The 13,624-nt window shown below is 41.4% G+C and overlaps 1 protein-coding gene across 1 annotated transcript in view; it reads right to left on the bottom strand.

Moving 5' to 3' along the window:
• Positions 1–13,624, bottom strand: part of FSTL4 (follistatin like 4) — a 206,918-nt gene that overhangs the window by 37,485 nt on the left and 155,809 nt on the right. The window contains exon 7 of the mRNA XM_082771893.1: positions 2,388–2,554. Coding sequence (XP_082628019.1) covers positions 2,388–2,554 — 167 coding nt within the window. The remainder of the gene's footprint in view (positions 1–2,387; positions 2,555–13,624) is intronic.

Below are 13,624 nucleotides of genomic sequence, written 5' to 3'. Positions count from 1 at the left end.
TACAGTTTAATTAAAGATGGAAAAGGTGCTGAGGTGTTTATTAGATAAAAAAAATGTTGATGTGCAATAGCACCAGGTGTTGTATGACAAGGTGAAAGAGATCATAAACTGACACATGAAACATTAAAATTGAGGCATAAATCCTGGTTTTCCTCTTTGTAAGTCTCAAAGTGCTCTTCTGATATAATATCAGCGAAACTAGTTCAAACAGACCAAAAAGTGATGGGATATATATATATATATATATATATATATATTTACTGCTGAGTTCTGTGGGACTGTCCAAGGTGTGAGTAATCATTCAGGATCCAGTTATATACAAGGACATAACTTTTTCTCTTAACATTGAATAACAAATGCAAAAGAGAATTACTTGTACGTAAACCAGAAATCCACCTGGGCCAGCACTAAATTCAGGAGGAACTAGGACCTCAGCCTGAAAATCTACTGCTCACGATCCTAACTAAAACAGTTGGAGTTACAAACGAAGCCTCAGAGCCGCGTGCTGCCCTTCAGGGATGTGTTTGTGCTCCAATTCCCAGATTATCATTTTGTGTTCCAGTCACACATCAACTACTGATGCTCCTTTAAGATCAATGTGGTCATAAACAGAATTTCATAAAGATGATACAAATGTGTGAAATTTTCATTATTTTCTGGTTAAAAAATTCTGTGACTGCTCTTTCAGATTTCAGACCTGCTGAATCTCCACAGCTCCAGCCCTATCTGGGACCCAGGGACAAACCTGAGCCTATAAATACAGCATCTCAGATCGACCGAGTGAACAACACTGCTGAAAGAAAAGGCCTTTTCTAGACTCTGATCACACAAAGCTGTTGAATTTACTTATTATAGATTAAACTAAGCACGCTGACAGCATGTGTAATCTTTACTCAGCTTAATCTGTGTCGAAGAATAGATCTGTTTTGAAGAATGTCTGAACAGGACAGTAAGCTGTCAGGTCACCCATCTGCATGTTTCCCTCTGCCACTCTCCCACTACAGCAGGGAATGCCTGATTTTGCGCATCGTATCTTGGCTGGTTTCCATGTATTTAGAGTGACCTCAAAGTCATTATTCTAACCCTGGCACTGACGGATAGCTATAAGAAATCTGGTCAGGTACACAAGCTGTGGGCTGCCTGGGCAATCCTGTACATCCTTGTTACTGTTCCTTTCTAGACCTGTACCAATTCTGTAGCAGCTCGTTTACTGGTTTCACATTGGATTTCAATGTCATGCTCCAAATGGCAACATAAAGTGCATTTGAAAAAGGTAATCCTTGCTTTGATGAAAAAAAATGAAGTTTAGATGGCTACAGTTACTGAATTTGTGTGTACAGTAGTCACCTATACACAGTGTGCACTATTTTCCTACTAAGGCAGAGTTAACAAATAATGCACTAAGTTGCAGTGCATATTTCTGTCTTGTATGCTCTAATTTTCATGTATTAATGCAGAAGAGTAAAACAAAGACTTTTCACATTTCAGCAGTCCTGAATACACAACAATTTAGGGAGCTACAGTATTGACTGTAACAACTCCGAACTGAGTGGTTATCAAATTAACAAGAGCTGAACAAAAATATAAATCAACTCTTTCTGTAGTGTAATTAAAATAAAAACTGATTTACTGTGTACTTTAATGCAAAGAGAAATGAAATACAGACCATATTTTTTACACTACTTCCCACTCTCTCCATAATTAAATGTTATTAAATAAATGAGTAAGTTTATATGATTATTCAGGTATTGTCTTTACTACAAACTATGGCTCATACATCAGACCAGTGCTGAGAATTAAAAAAGAGATTCATCTCCCTTCCTGTGAAGGTACCACCACACCCTGCTGAATTATCCCATATTTTAAACTGCTCATCAGAAATACTAGCTGATAAGTGAGAGCTGAGAACAGACTGAAAGGCAAGTGGAAGAGGAGGACAGAGATTTATTTGATTTAGATAGAGAAGAGATTTCACTGCCAGCCATAAATGTGTTGTTTCATGCTCTTGACGAACCTGATTCTTTTACTAGGAATGAGGCACCTGAGATGTTAATGGTTTGGAGAGCTCCTTTCCCCAGTTTTGGGGCTGCTGTCTGTGGACTTTTGGTTGCACCAAACTGATCAAGCAACAAAGGATGAAGTATCAGTGCTAGGCAAATGCTGGGTTATTGCAGTACTGAGTTTTAATTTCGCAATAACATATTCCAAGCACCCAAGCTCTCAGCTGTTTTGCTTTTATTCCTTCGACATTCACATAAAAACAAAATTATCATGCCAGCTTCCAGTTTTCCACAATAATAATAACGAGATAAAACTTGTTCCCTTAAAACTATCATCTGTTAAATGAAGTCATATCCAAGCCCTAAAACCAGTAATGGAGGACTTACGTTGATATCCTCTAGGTCGAGGAAGTTGAGGATGATGCCGTTGCGTTTCCAGATGATGGGGGGCCGCAGCGCCCCACGGATGCCGCACGTCAGAATGGTGCTCAGGCCAACCGTGATGGTGGTAACGCTGATTTTCTGGTCCTCCGGCAGGCTAAGCCGAACCACCTCTGCAAAGGCAACGAAACAGGAATAATACGAAATAGTACCATTTTTATCATTTCGAGTTACAGCTCAGGATGTGATTTTGCCTGAAGAGTTAACAGCTTTGGTGGGAAAATCCTGCACCCTGTGCAGTCTCCACTATGTAAACGCACCGAATAAAAATAAAAACCAACGTCCACTTTTGCAAAGATCCCTTTCCATCCTTTCATACGCTCTACTTGAAAAATTGCTTTAACAACTCTCGAGTAGCAATTCTGTTAAATTTGTTTGCTAAAATATTTGGTCCCTTTCAGTAGCCTTGGGCAGCCCGGTAGGACTTGCTTCAAGGCACCTGTGGATACCTCGTGCAAAACTGGCTTGTACAGCAGTACCCAAACAGCTCAGCATCCTTTCTCCTCCAGCTTCCACCCAAGCTAGAAGTCAATGCCATGTGCCACAACCCATACTCACTACTGGAGGTCTGAGGCTGACTTTGGGCTGCAAAGATCAATACAACATTGCACGTCGTGTCTGCCAGCCGTTAGCTGTTCTCCTACTTAATATTCCCAATGCCACTTTAGAAACAGCACAAGGTGTTGAAAATAAACAGTCGCTATAGTATTGATAAAGGATTGATTGAAAATAGGCACGTTCGACCAACCTATGGCTATTATTTGGGCTGTGGTGGTTCCTTGCAAGGAACAAGAAAAGGGTCTGATGCAGGCCATCAAACGATTTCTGCCCCTGAAATGTTAAAATCTAAAAGGAGTAATAGAGGAGGACTGGGAAGAGGAGAACATCACCTGGTCAAGAGAGACACCTCATTAAACATCGCCCTGGGGAGCTGCTGGAGGAGGAGGCCCCAGACTGCAGCCAGAGGGGGTTAAAACACCCCGACACCTTCATCCACCTGCCTGCAGCACGTAAAAACATATAGGTACTAATAACACTGCTATTTTCTGCATAAAAGAAATCTCCTTTTTATGAATAAAATATTTGGAGTATACTTGACAGGATACAAAACTGATAATTACAAAAATATGTAGCATGGAGTAGGGCTAATGAGGACCATCTTTTCTTGAGGAGAAATGAAATAGAGGGTCATTCATTTACGAGAATTGTTTTTTCATCTTACTGCTGCTTTCCTCAATTCCCCGTGCTGTTTCTCACACTGCCTGGCACATGCTGGGCTCCCATCAGCTCCGTCTTCAGCAACTTTTTTTGAGTGTTTTGTTACAGGAGAATTTAGGGCTTCCCTCCATCCTCCAAGTGATAACTAAGAGGCTTTGATTTTTCATTTAAAAAGCACAGTAATGAAAAATGTATTTACTTTTACTTAAGAAGACACCTTGTGTAGTTGCCACTCTTAGATGAACTGTATCGGGACAAGAGGTGACTTTTTACAATAAAGAATGTATTTAGTGTAGATTACTTTAATAAAAACACACTCCTCTCCTGAACATTGTGTTTGAAGGCATCTTATGACTAGCACATTAAGTTCCAAAAGTCTTTCTATTAGCAGAGGATTATTTTGTGTTGTTTTAGCCATAGCTTTATTGCTACACTAGAAAAGATTCATTTATGCAACCAGATGCCTTGGGATGGAAACAGAGATGCCCTGGGAGGATACAAGGGCTGTGCTCTTCTGTTTAAAAACACAAATCTTATTAAAAAAATCAGAATCTTGTACTTAAGCTATAGACCTCAAACACACTGATGCTAATTGGACTATGTGTACAAATTATTCAAGTCACCTTAATGATTTTGTGTAGAATCCTCTAGATTACGTATTGAACTGCGCATTTTAGTTTTTAAAAATCTTTACGAGATAAAAGGATTTTTACTACACCCATAAAACTGAACAGAACAAATGGGTAATATTCACAAAGCGTGCTCACTTGCAGAACATAGGTCGGAATGGAATTTGATCCTAAAACTGAGCAATTTTGAGTTCATTTGGAAATTCTGCAGGATGGTGCATACACAATACTTTTGTATATATTCAATAGATTCAACCAGTATCAATCCTAGCTTCTCATATTTATCAAGTCAGATCAAACCCAGTAGTCTGCTTTGGGATTTCAGTAGAAGCAAATTCTCATCCCAGTCCAATGAGAAAGACAAAATGGGTGTCACCAACCAATCTGCCACCAATAGGGGATGGGATGCTATCACTTTTGACTTGATCAATACAGGGGTAATGCCTTTCTAATAATCACCTTTAAGAAGAAACAGATGTAACTGTGTTTCCGTGCATCAGAGGTCCTGAAATAATCTTTCATCAGGTATTTTGCAAAATACAGAACTAAATCAAGGTCAACAAAAGGCGGCCAGGACACTGCAAACTCTTTGGTGATGGCAGCAGCCCAGTCCTGAAACCTGTGCAGCTCCAGGGACAAGGCAGTGCCATAGTCAGCCTTCTCCGACCACGGGGATGCATGTCCTGGCCAGGGACAGAAGGTGATGAGGAGGAAGGATCGCTCTGTCCTGCTTCTTCTGCCTTTTCTCTGCTGTTAAATTCAGCCCCAGAGAGGCCACGAAGCAGCAGGGACTCTGAACTGCCCCAGGTGCTGCTATTCTGATGTTCTTACGTTAAATCTCTTGCAATACCAAGTCCCACGGTGACATATGGAAGATCGTGAAGTCTTACTAATTCCTTTTCTTGTTAAAAATGTCAAGATATTGTCGAACATTTTCTTCTGCTCCTCCTCCTCTCCAATTTTGCTTCTTAAGGTGCTAAGGCAGGAGTTGCACTGCACCTTTGCAAGCTCTGCATACTAATGCGAGCAGGTATTACTTGTTGTGCTGTTTTATCATGGAAATCTTTTCTCTGCTGTCATTTGCAGCCCGCCAAAGGCAATCATAATTTCACAATGAAGACATGTATAATTGAGGTCATTATAGGGAGCAACCTGGAATGAGCATCTATGGAGAAAAACTCATTGATTTAGCGTGGCATAGAGATAATTTACATAGTAAATGTCGGTTGCCTGCCTGCCTTTGCTCATGCTATACTATGCAGAAAAAGATTTCACTTTTTTTTTTTAAGTGTTTCATATCATTAATTAGATCTTTTCACTTAAATCTAAAGAAAATATATTTTTAATACACCGTTACCACCTTTAATCGTTGTTACATTTGTTCACAGATGTCTTGTCCTGCTAAAACAGAATACGGGACAAATGACTTTATTGCTTAGATTTTGCTGAGGGGACAAGGAAATAATTTTTAATACTATAACTAGCTGTTAGGTGGTGTACAAAGCACCAAAAAATAGCACTGTTTGAAGCAGTGAATGAAAGAACTTACTCCAAAGAAAGTCTCAAGCACAGATTCTCTCTCACCCCCAAATTAACTCTCCTGAGCAGAGACCTTTTGCTGGTGAACTGAAGCATGGACAGTGCAGCCCTAAATACATCGTGTTTCTCCAGCAATGGTACAAGTCAGGATTGATTTAATGGCATGCAAACTTCTGCCTCCCCTCAATTCCCCAAGTCCTGCAGCTGTGTTTAGGCGCTGCATTGCATTAGTAATTCTGTTTATTGTCTTGTGGCCCAATATAGCAGCCCGAAGGTCAATGGTGATTTTAGCATTTGTTTCAATAGGCAGAAGTCTTCTCTATCTGAGTACACTCTTAGGTGAGGAGCTGACTGAATCAAAAAAATCAAAACAATTAATGGATAAGAGGATAAAGCACAATAAACCTTTTTTTTTTTTTTTTTTTTTTTTTTTTTTCCCCAAATAATTTTGATGAGAAGTATTTGGCTTTGCATAGAGAGGGGAGATCAGTTTTAGACTTTCTTAAAACTGAGCTAATTGCAGCTAATGGATTTTAAAATGTGTTGCATGGGAGATGCATTATAAACACACAGATGTACATGAGATTTATCCAGCCAAAAAAGACTCCAGCTCGGGGTGATACTGTTTGGGATGGGATGTGGTCAACTAATTAGTCACTGCAGAAATTAAGGGCAGTTCACAGTGGGCCTGAATCAGGAAAGCACTGCAAAACACACTCATAAATTACTCATATTAGCATTAGTGATTTAGTTTCTACCCAGTCCGTAGACTGAAGGAACGAATTAATAAAACTGTCACCACACAAATCACCCTGGGTTCGTGTGCCTGTGCAAACCCATCACACCGGCTGTTCTCAGGACTAGCTCCAGAAGAAATGTTGCCATGTTAACACAGTTTGCTGGTTATTAAGGTTTGACAAGCCAGTCTTCTCCGGCAGTATTTACGGCCTTCTCACCTGTCCGCAGTCAGTGAAGAATTATCCATCACTCAACCCCAGAAGAGAACTCCATTTTCTGAACACCAGCCTTGGATTACAGGAAAGCCAGTCATGCTACTCAAATGTTTATGTTATTAATTAACAACATTAGAGCCGTTAATGAACGCGATTAAAGTTGTTCACAATTAATTAACCCAGAGAATTCCTACAGCTCCCACGTTAGTTCAGAGCAGGTGATGGGGGTGAGTCTTGGCTTTATAACCTGTGAGAAGCAGCCCCATGAGCTGGCTCTGCCTCTGGTGGGAGCCCTGCTATGGGATGCTTCAAGAGTTTGGTTTCCCAGGAAAAGAGGTACCACAATGCAGCCTTCCTCTAAGGCTTATACACTTAATTAATGTGAATACTAAAATGATTTCCAAAGCTAAGGAGAAATGTTCATACCTCAGCTTTATTTTGTAACTGTAATAATTCAAGTTCTTAATGTAATTTATAAATCCTCAGGACCTTGGGCATGCTACTTCAGGAAGTATTTTATTGTAAATTCTCCACTAAATTAGTAATGCTGTTTTCTAAGTCATAAAAAGGCATAATTATATGGCTTGCAGCATGAAAGAATTAAGTTCTTCGAGCCCTCTTCTGTCATTACTCATGAAGGCCACAGGCTAGGACTCCCTGAGGCAGGTCCCAACCTGGCAGTGAAAGCCTAAAACCTGTCTTGTTACAGAACTCAGCATAAATACGTGCAAATCTTCAGCCATCTCCAGCCCTGGTGCTGGAGGACAAGACCCTGTCTCACATCCCTGTCAAGGTTGGACAACTTTTCTAGCCTGTGTGAGTCTGAACTGGTGAAGGGAGAGCTGTGTTCCCAGTCGTTGCAGTTGAGAGCTACCAAGGGTGTTTCTTGCCCAGCCCTGGCAGAAGGAATTCAGAGCATTCCCTCAAGCCATCATGCATATTGAAAAAATAAAAACAAAAAAAGCCCAGCTTTGAGATATGAATTTGTATCGAGCACATTTGCAGAGCTAGTAAGCTTGCAAAAAATCCTTCTTACTGACTTTGAACCAAACGCAGTTTCTTTGCATGCTGTACTCTAAAGATCAAATTCTTTTCTTTCTGAAGAAAGGAAACAACACGCTTCCCACCGTAAAATCCCATCCCTGCCCTCCTGTTACTAATCAGAGAACATTCAGTTTGTGCAGAAAGGGATAATTCATTCATTCTTGAAAGTACATGAATAAATATAAGTTGTTCAGTGCTTAATTATCTAATCTCCTGAGGGTGATAAGTGATAGATTCATTATGTAAATAGTCATAAGTAGTCTATTTTAGAGAATAGTTTACATAAATGCATTTGTTTTTATTTTAAATTCCTATTTCCCACAGATTGAGAGCAATGTTGATATGATTAATTTTTGATAAAATATTCCCATGTTGTGTCAACAATGTCCTGCCTACACTGTAACAGCCTTGCATTTTCCCAGTCAATTTATTAATTTGAAAAGCAAAATTGCTAATGGTCTAATAGGCTCTCATAATTACTTCTGGTAGTCATGACTGTTAAACACTTGACTCAAAAGATTTGCTTATCTTTTTAAGAAGAGTCAAAAATACACAAGAGTTTCCTGCGCTACCTCTCTCCAAATAACTACCGAGGAGAAGTATTAAAATTTTCCACTGAATGCACAGGAAAAAGGAACATTATGGTTTGGGGATGGGGAGGAGTTTCAGCTGCTTTCTGTAGTTTTGCACTCTCTACTCTGCCTTTCTGGAATTGAAAGAAATAATTAGTAGCATCAGTGGTTTCATCACCACAGAAGCAATAGCTGTTTTTTTTTCTTTTCTTTTTCTTTTGAAGTATCAGCATTTTTAGGAGCTTAAAAGTTTTTTCCAGTTCTTGATAGATTTCTTAGACTCAAAATAGGGGATTTTTTAGAGTGGGCAGGTTCTTTCAAACCAATGAAAATTTTGAGAGCAGCTGCTATCTGTATTTAAAGCATGGTGTTTCAGAGGTCTAAAAACATATGAAACTACTAAACTTTCTTTTTTTGAACTTCTATAAGTTACAGTAGCTGAACTGATTTATACCTGATTTAAGGCAGAAAAAGATAGCTTCTGGTAGAGGATATGGCATGCCAAGTTTCTCCCTGGAGTGAATTTTTATGGCTGCTCTATAAACCCCCAGGGTTTATCATGGAAATGCTGTCAGACCATTAAGTACAGCATGACTTGTGGGAACCACTGTAATGTGTACGTAAATTACTTTGGAAATAGAGACGAGTCAGGCCACAGGGTATTTGGGGTTCAAGAAGCATTCACATGTAGTTTAAAACCACTGAGACATCAGAAATGGCTGCAGTGAACAGCTCCAATCTTGCACTCTCCATTCATTTTGCTTTGAGTTTGGGGCCAGCAATATGCAATGAATGTGATAAACTGAAAAATGCATGAACCAGGAAACAAGGAGCCCAGAAAAAAGGCTCATACTTCTTCTAAGCCCTAGATTAAGGGTTTCTAAAAAAATACCAAGCATTTAAAAGGAGGTGTATTTATTTCTTTCATATTCCCATATTTACTGCGTTCATAAACAACCAAATCAGCGATACCACACATCTCAAGTTGTAAATAAGCATTAGTAATACTTTTCATGGTGCTTTCATTGCTTGTTGTATGGATGACTGCAAATTTAGCTGCGGTGATTATATGGATTTTGTATTTTTTCTGACTGCAGCTACGCTCAGGATACTTAAGAAATGCACGGACTCTGCTCTTCCACGCTCACGCCATCCCAACTCGAGCTATTTCATCCCTCTTCTTCAGCTTCCACCCCAGCCACTGCCCATTTGGGTTCTGCCTCATTAAAGTCAGAGTCCAGTCTCTCCCCTGGGGCTTCTGGTGATTTTCCTCACAAACAGCGTCCCAGCTCCCAGGCCAGCAGTATAAAACCTGAGCACATTTCATTCCTAAATTAGAGATACATAAGTAGGGAGAAAACAACGCAATCAGAAGTGAGTGATGAGAAGGCAGAGCCACCTATTTCTGCCATGCACCCCGGGTGGATGAGGGACTTGCACCGTGATGTATGGAAATGCCACCACCCAGGCTGCAGAGCAGAATTAGTGACATGAAGACTCAACTGCTCTGGGCTGAGCTGAATGTGGGTCTTGAGGAAGCATTTCTCCATGTTGTGGTGTTGGTGTTGCCTGTTCCAACTTGGAGGGTGAGGCTCCAGGCTGATTTGATGTGATTTGATATATAGCTCTGCAGCTGGCATGAACGGTGCAAATACGGCTGTGAGGATCTTCCACCACCTCCCTGCCCATCCTTCCAGGGACATGGTAATTTCCCCTGGGGCTTGGGTGTTTTCACCAGGACCCTTGCTGAGCCTTAGTGCACAAAACCAGCTTCTGCCTTCCCCCTGTGCTCTCCTTCACCCCTGCAGAAAGCTGCTCAGTGGCCAAGAAAGCAGCGCTGTGCAGAAAGGCAGGCTGGGGGAACCGGGCCCTTCAAGTTCTGAATGTCTGCTTTGTCTGAGCTATTTCCTTATTTCTCTGTTAAGGAGGTATTTTCCTTTCGTGCTAAACGTGACCGGGGAGCTCCTGGCTGCTGCAAGGCTCCTTGTTGGCTCTGCAGCTCCGGTGAAATGGGTACGGAGCGCTGGGAGGGCTCGGCCCGGCCAAGCAAGGGTACAGCAAGGTTGTGCAGCAGCAGCACTCACCCAGATAACATCTCGTATTTTAAAAATAAATCAGCTGATAAAAATTTCTGCATCAGCGCTCCCATATATGTCCTTCCCATACTGCAAATGCAAAGTTTAGGAGAAAGTCAGAAATGCGAAGACGGGACAGCAGCTATTTGGAAAGAGGCAGGTAATTAATTAACACTCCCTTCTGGTGAGGAGGGGGAACGAAACCAAAGAGCAAAGACCAGCACCTGAAGAAAATCCCCTGCTTCATGTTATCAGCACATCTTCTGTTGCAGGCAGGTTTTCTCTCGGTTAAGCCCTTCCAAGCCAAATCTCCTGCAGTTCAGAAGCTTTTAACAACCGTGTGGAAAGGGCTGGGCCATTCACCGGCGCTCCTGCGTGAGGCCCGGCGGGCAGCGGGGACTTTCTACACAATTTTGAATCAGCATTTTAAAGCTCGGCGTTTCTGTGAGTTTAGGCTCCACAGGGAATTACAGGACGGACAACAAAAGGCTGAGAAGGGACCGGCAGGGAAGTGGTAAGTACAGGCTTCCCAGAGCTGCTGTGGCCGAGTGGAAACCTCTGCAGAGAGCTTCAGAGATGGGGACGAGAGTGGAAAAGCAGAGTCCTTCCCAGAAAGGGAGTGCCTCCTGCTCTGCCTCAGTTTCCCCCATGGAACAACCCCCTCTGAGCCACCCTACAACTAACCCGTTTGAAAAGGCTTCTCCACGACTGTAGTGACAGAAGCCACACAAACACCTGCACATGTGTCGTGTCTGTGGATTTCTCATTAAAAATCCTCAGAGGTTCACAGATAAAATCCACACATAAAACTGAAATTTAATTACACAAAAGTACTTTGAAGCAGAGATTTGCAGTAACTGCTGTGGGAAACTTAAATTCCAGTACCACGAGAATGATAAATGTTGTATCACTGAAAGTAACAGGAAAAACAAATCATCTAAGCTATCATATTAAAAGGCATATAGAAAAGCGAGATATGCCAGCAAAACCCAGTGTGGCCAGTCGTTCTTTGCGTACCGACCAACGTTAGCATCTCGAAACTTTTAAATCTTCAAAGCAGGATGATTTATGGCAGCTGTTCCTTATCACTCAGGCTTGGAAGTGCTGTGGCACCAGAGCAGCCGGGCTGCGAGGGGAACACGGCCGGGCTGCGCCATGGGGCCGGGCCCTCCTCAGCCCTGTCAGCACACGCTGCTTTAGAGCGGACTAGGCTTATTTAGAAAGCAGTTATTCAATATTTTGTTATCTTATATCCCCAACCTTATTTTCAACTATTCATCCTTTGCTCTGACAGCTGAAATGACTTGTTTGTCTGTGGATTTTCCTGTAACACCCTTCACTGTTAAATTCACTTCAGAAATGCTCATGAGCACCTCTGGTGTGTTTGAGCCACCAGGCCTGCTCCTGCCCCTTCCCCGCTGACCACACCAGCCTGAGGTAAATGTGGCTTTAGTCATCTGTTCCAAACCGATGGTAAATAAAAAATGGGCACGTTTCCATTCCTCCTTCCTATTTTTGAGTTGTTCCCTTCTCAGCTTCTACCAACCGTGTCTCACGGTCTCTGTACGTGCTGTGAAGTGGCTCTGTGCTGCCTCCCTGTACAGGTACTGTACCACAGAGGCTTCCCTTGTAATCACTGAATATCATCTTGGATATCACCATTTTGGTGCCAGTTGCTAAATACTGACCTTTTAGGCTGCTTGCAGCAGGTACATGCCTTCTTTACATGTAATGGTCACAAACTTGAATCAGCTCGATAAACTCAACCTTTGAGGAATGCATGTTGCGTTATATATAATTAATTATTTCTGGTTAAGTCTCTAACTTAAATACAAACACAATCGTTAAACATATATTTCATTTACAGCAGCCTAGAAGAAACTGAGTGGAACAAGTGAAAGCTTGTTTAATGCTAAATTATTTGCCAGCGTAGCAGCCATATGCCAAGTGCCACAAATAACAATATTCATCACATCAAGTGTCTGGGGATACTTTCTTTTAAGATCTTTAGCACAGCACTCATCACGAATATTATCAACCAGATGCTCTGTTTTTCCAAGACACAATTCACTCCTAATGTGAAGAAAAAACCAAACCCACTTGGAGTGTGTTTTGTCCCTGAAAGATGGCAGTACGACTGTGACAGGCTCAGCCAGTGGATCTGCTCACTGCTCAGAAGGCTGCAACTCATTGCTAGGGAACAAATCTTACCGATGTAGTGACTTGAACTATTACTACGGAGTTAGTGACTGAATTGGGATGGCTTGTTTGCACCTGGCCTGTCTGGGAAGGGCTCGTCCTGACACTCAGATTGCAAACCCACGTGCTGCTGTTTACAAAACATGTAAACACCATTTTTTCCATCACATTGTGCACACAGGTGCACGCAGTCCTCGACCTCTCTGCACAGTGGCTAGGTTGCCATGTCAGAGTGCTGAAGTAACCAACAGAAAACACTTAGAGGGAATGAGGTCTTGGCCTGGCAATGGGGAAACACAATCACAGAAGTGGTTAAAGCAGTGTCCTTCTTTTAGCTGTTTTTCCCCAAGCAGCAGCCTTCCTTGCCAGTTCTAGCCAGAGCTTTCTGCCCCCCTATTTTATGTAGCTTTGCAGAGACACGGAAACAACATGTGAAATACACTCATTTCACTCACCAAAGGTCAGATAAAAATTAGTACATCATAAAAAACCACTATATCGTGCAGAACATCAGCACTGATGGCTCAATTGCTTTTGCTACTATCTTATCTAAATAATAGTTCCTTAATAGGAAAATCTCAGAACACAATGTGTAAGTGTAGCTATTGCTCACGATGGTAAAGTAAAAATTAAAAATATCCAACATAAAACCTGCAGCCAGTATGAGTATTAACAAGATCTGTGGTTGGTTTGTACTCGTCAGTATATATTATCCATTGTGTACATCGTGGCTTTGATAATGAAATGATTTTCACAAACATAACATGACGTTCACTCACTAAGATACAACACATACCTGCAGGGCATTTGGTGAAAAGCTTTCTGCAGTACTTTAATTGATGTATAGTCCTCTGCAGCTTACATTCATTCAAAGCCATCTCAATCCTACATTTTTAATTGGCTCAACTATGTTACTATTAATTTGGGTAAACAATTAATGTTAATTTACAGAGC

This window comes from Aythya marila, assembly GCF_965140915.1.
Source record: "Aythya marila genome assembly, chromosome: 14".
Classification (NCBI taxonomy): domain Eukaryota; kingdom Metazoa; phylum Chordata; class Aves; order Anseriformes; family Anatidae; genus Aythya; species Aythya marila.
This window is presented reverse-complemented; position numbering and strand designations above follow the sequence as displayed.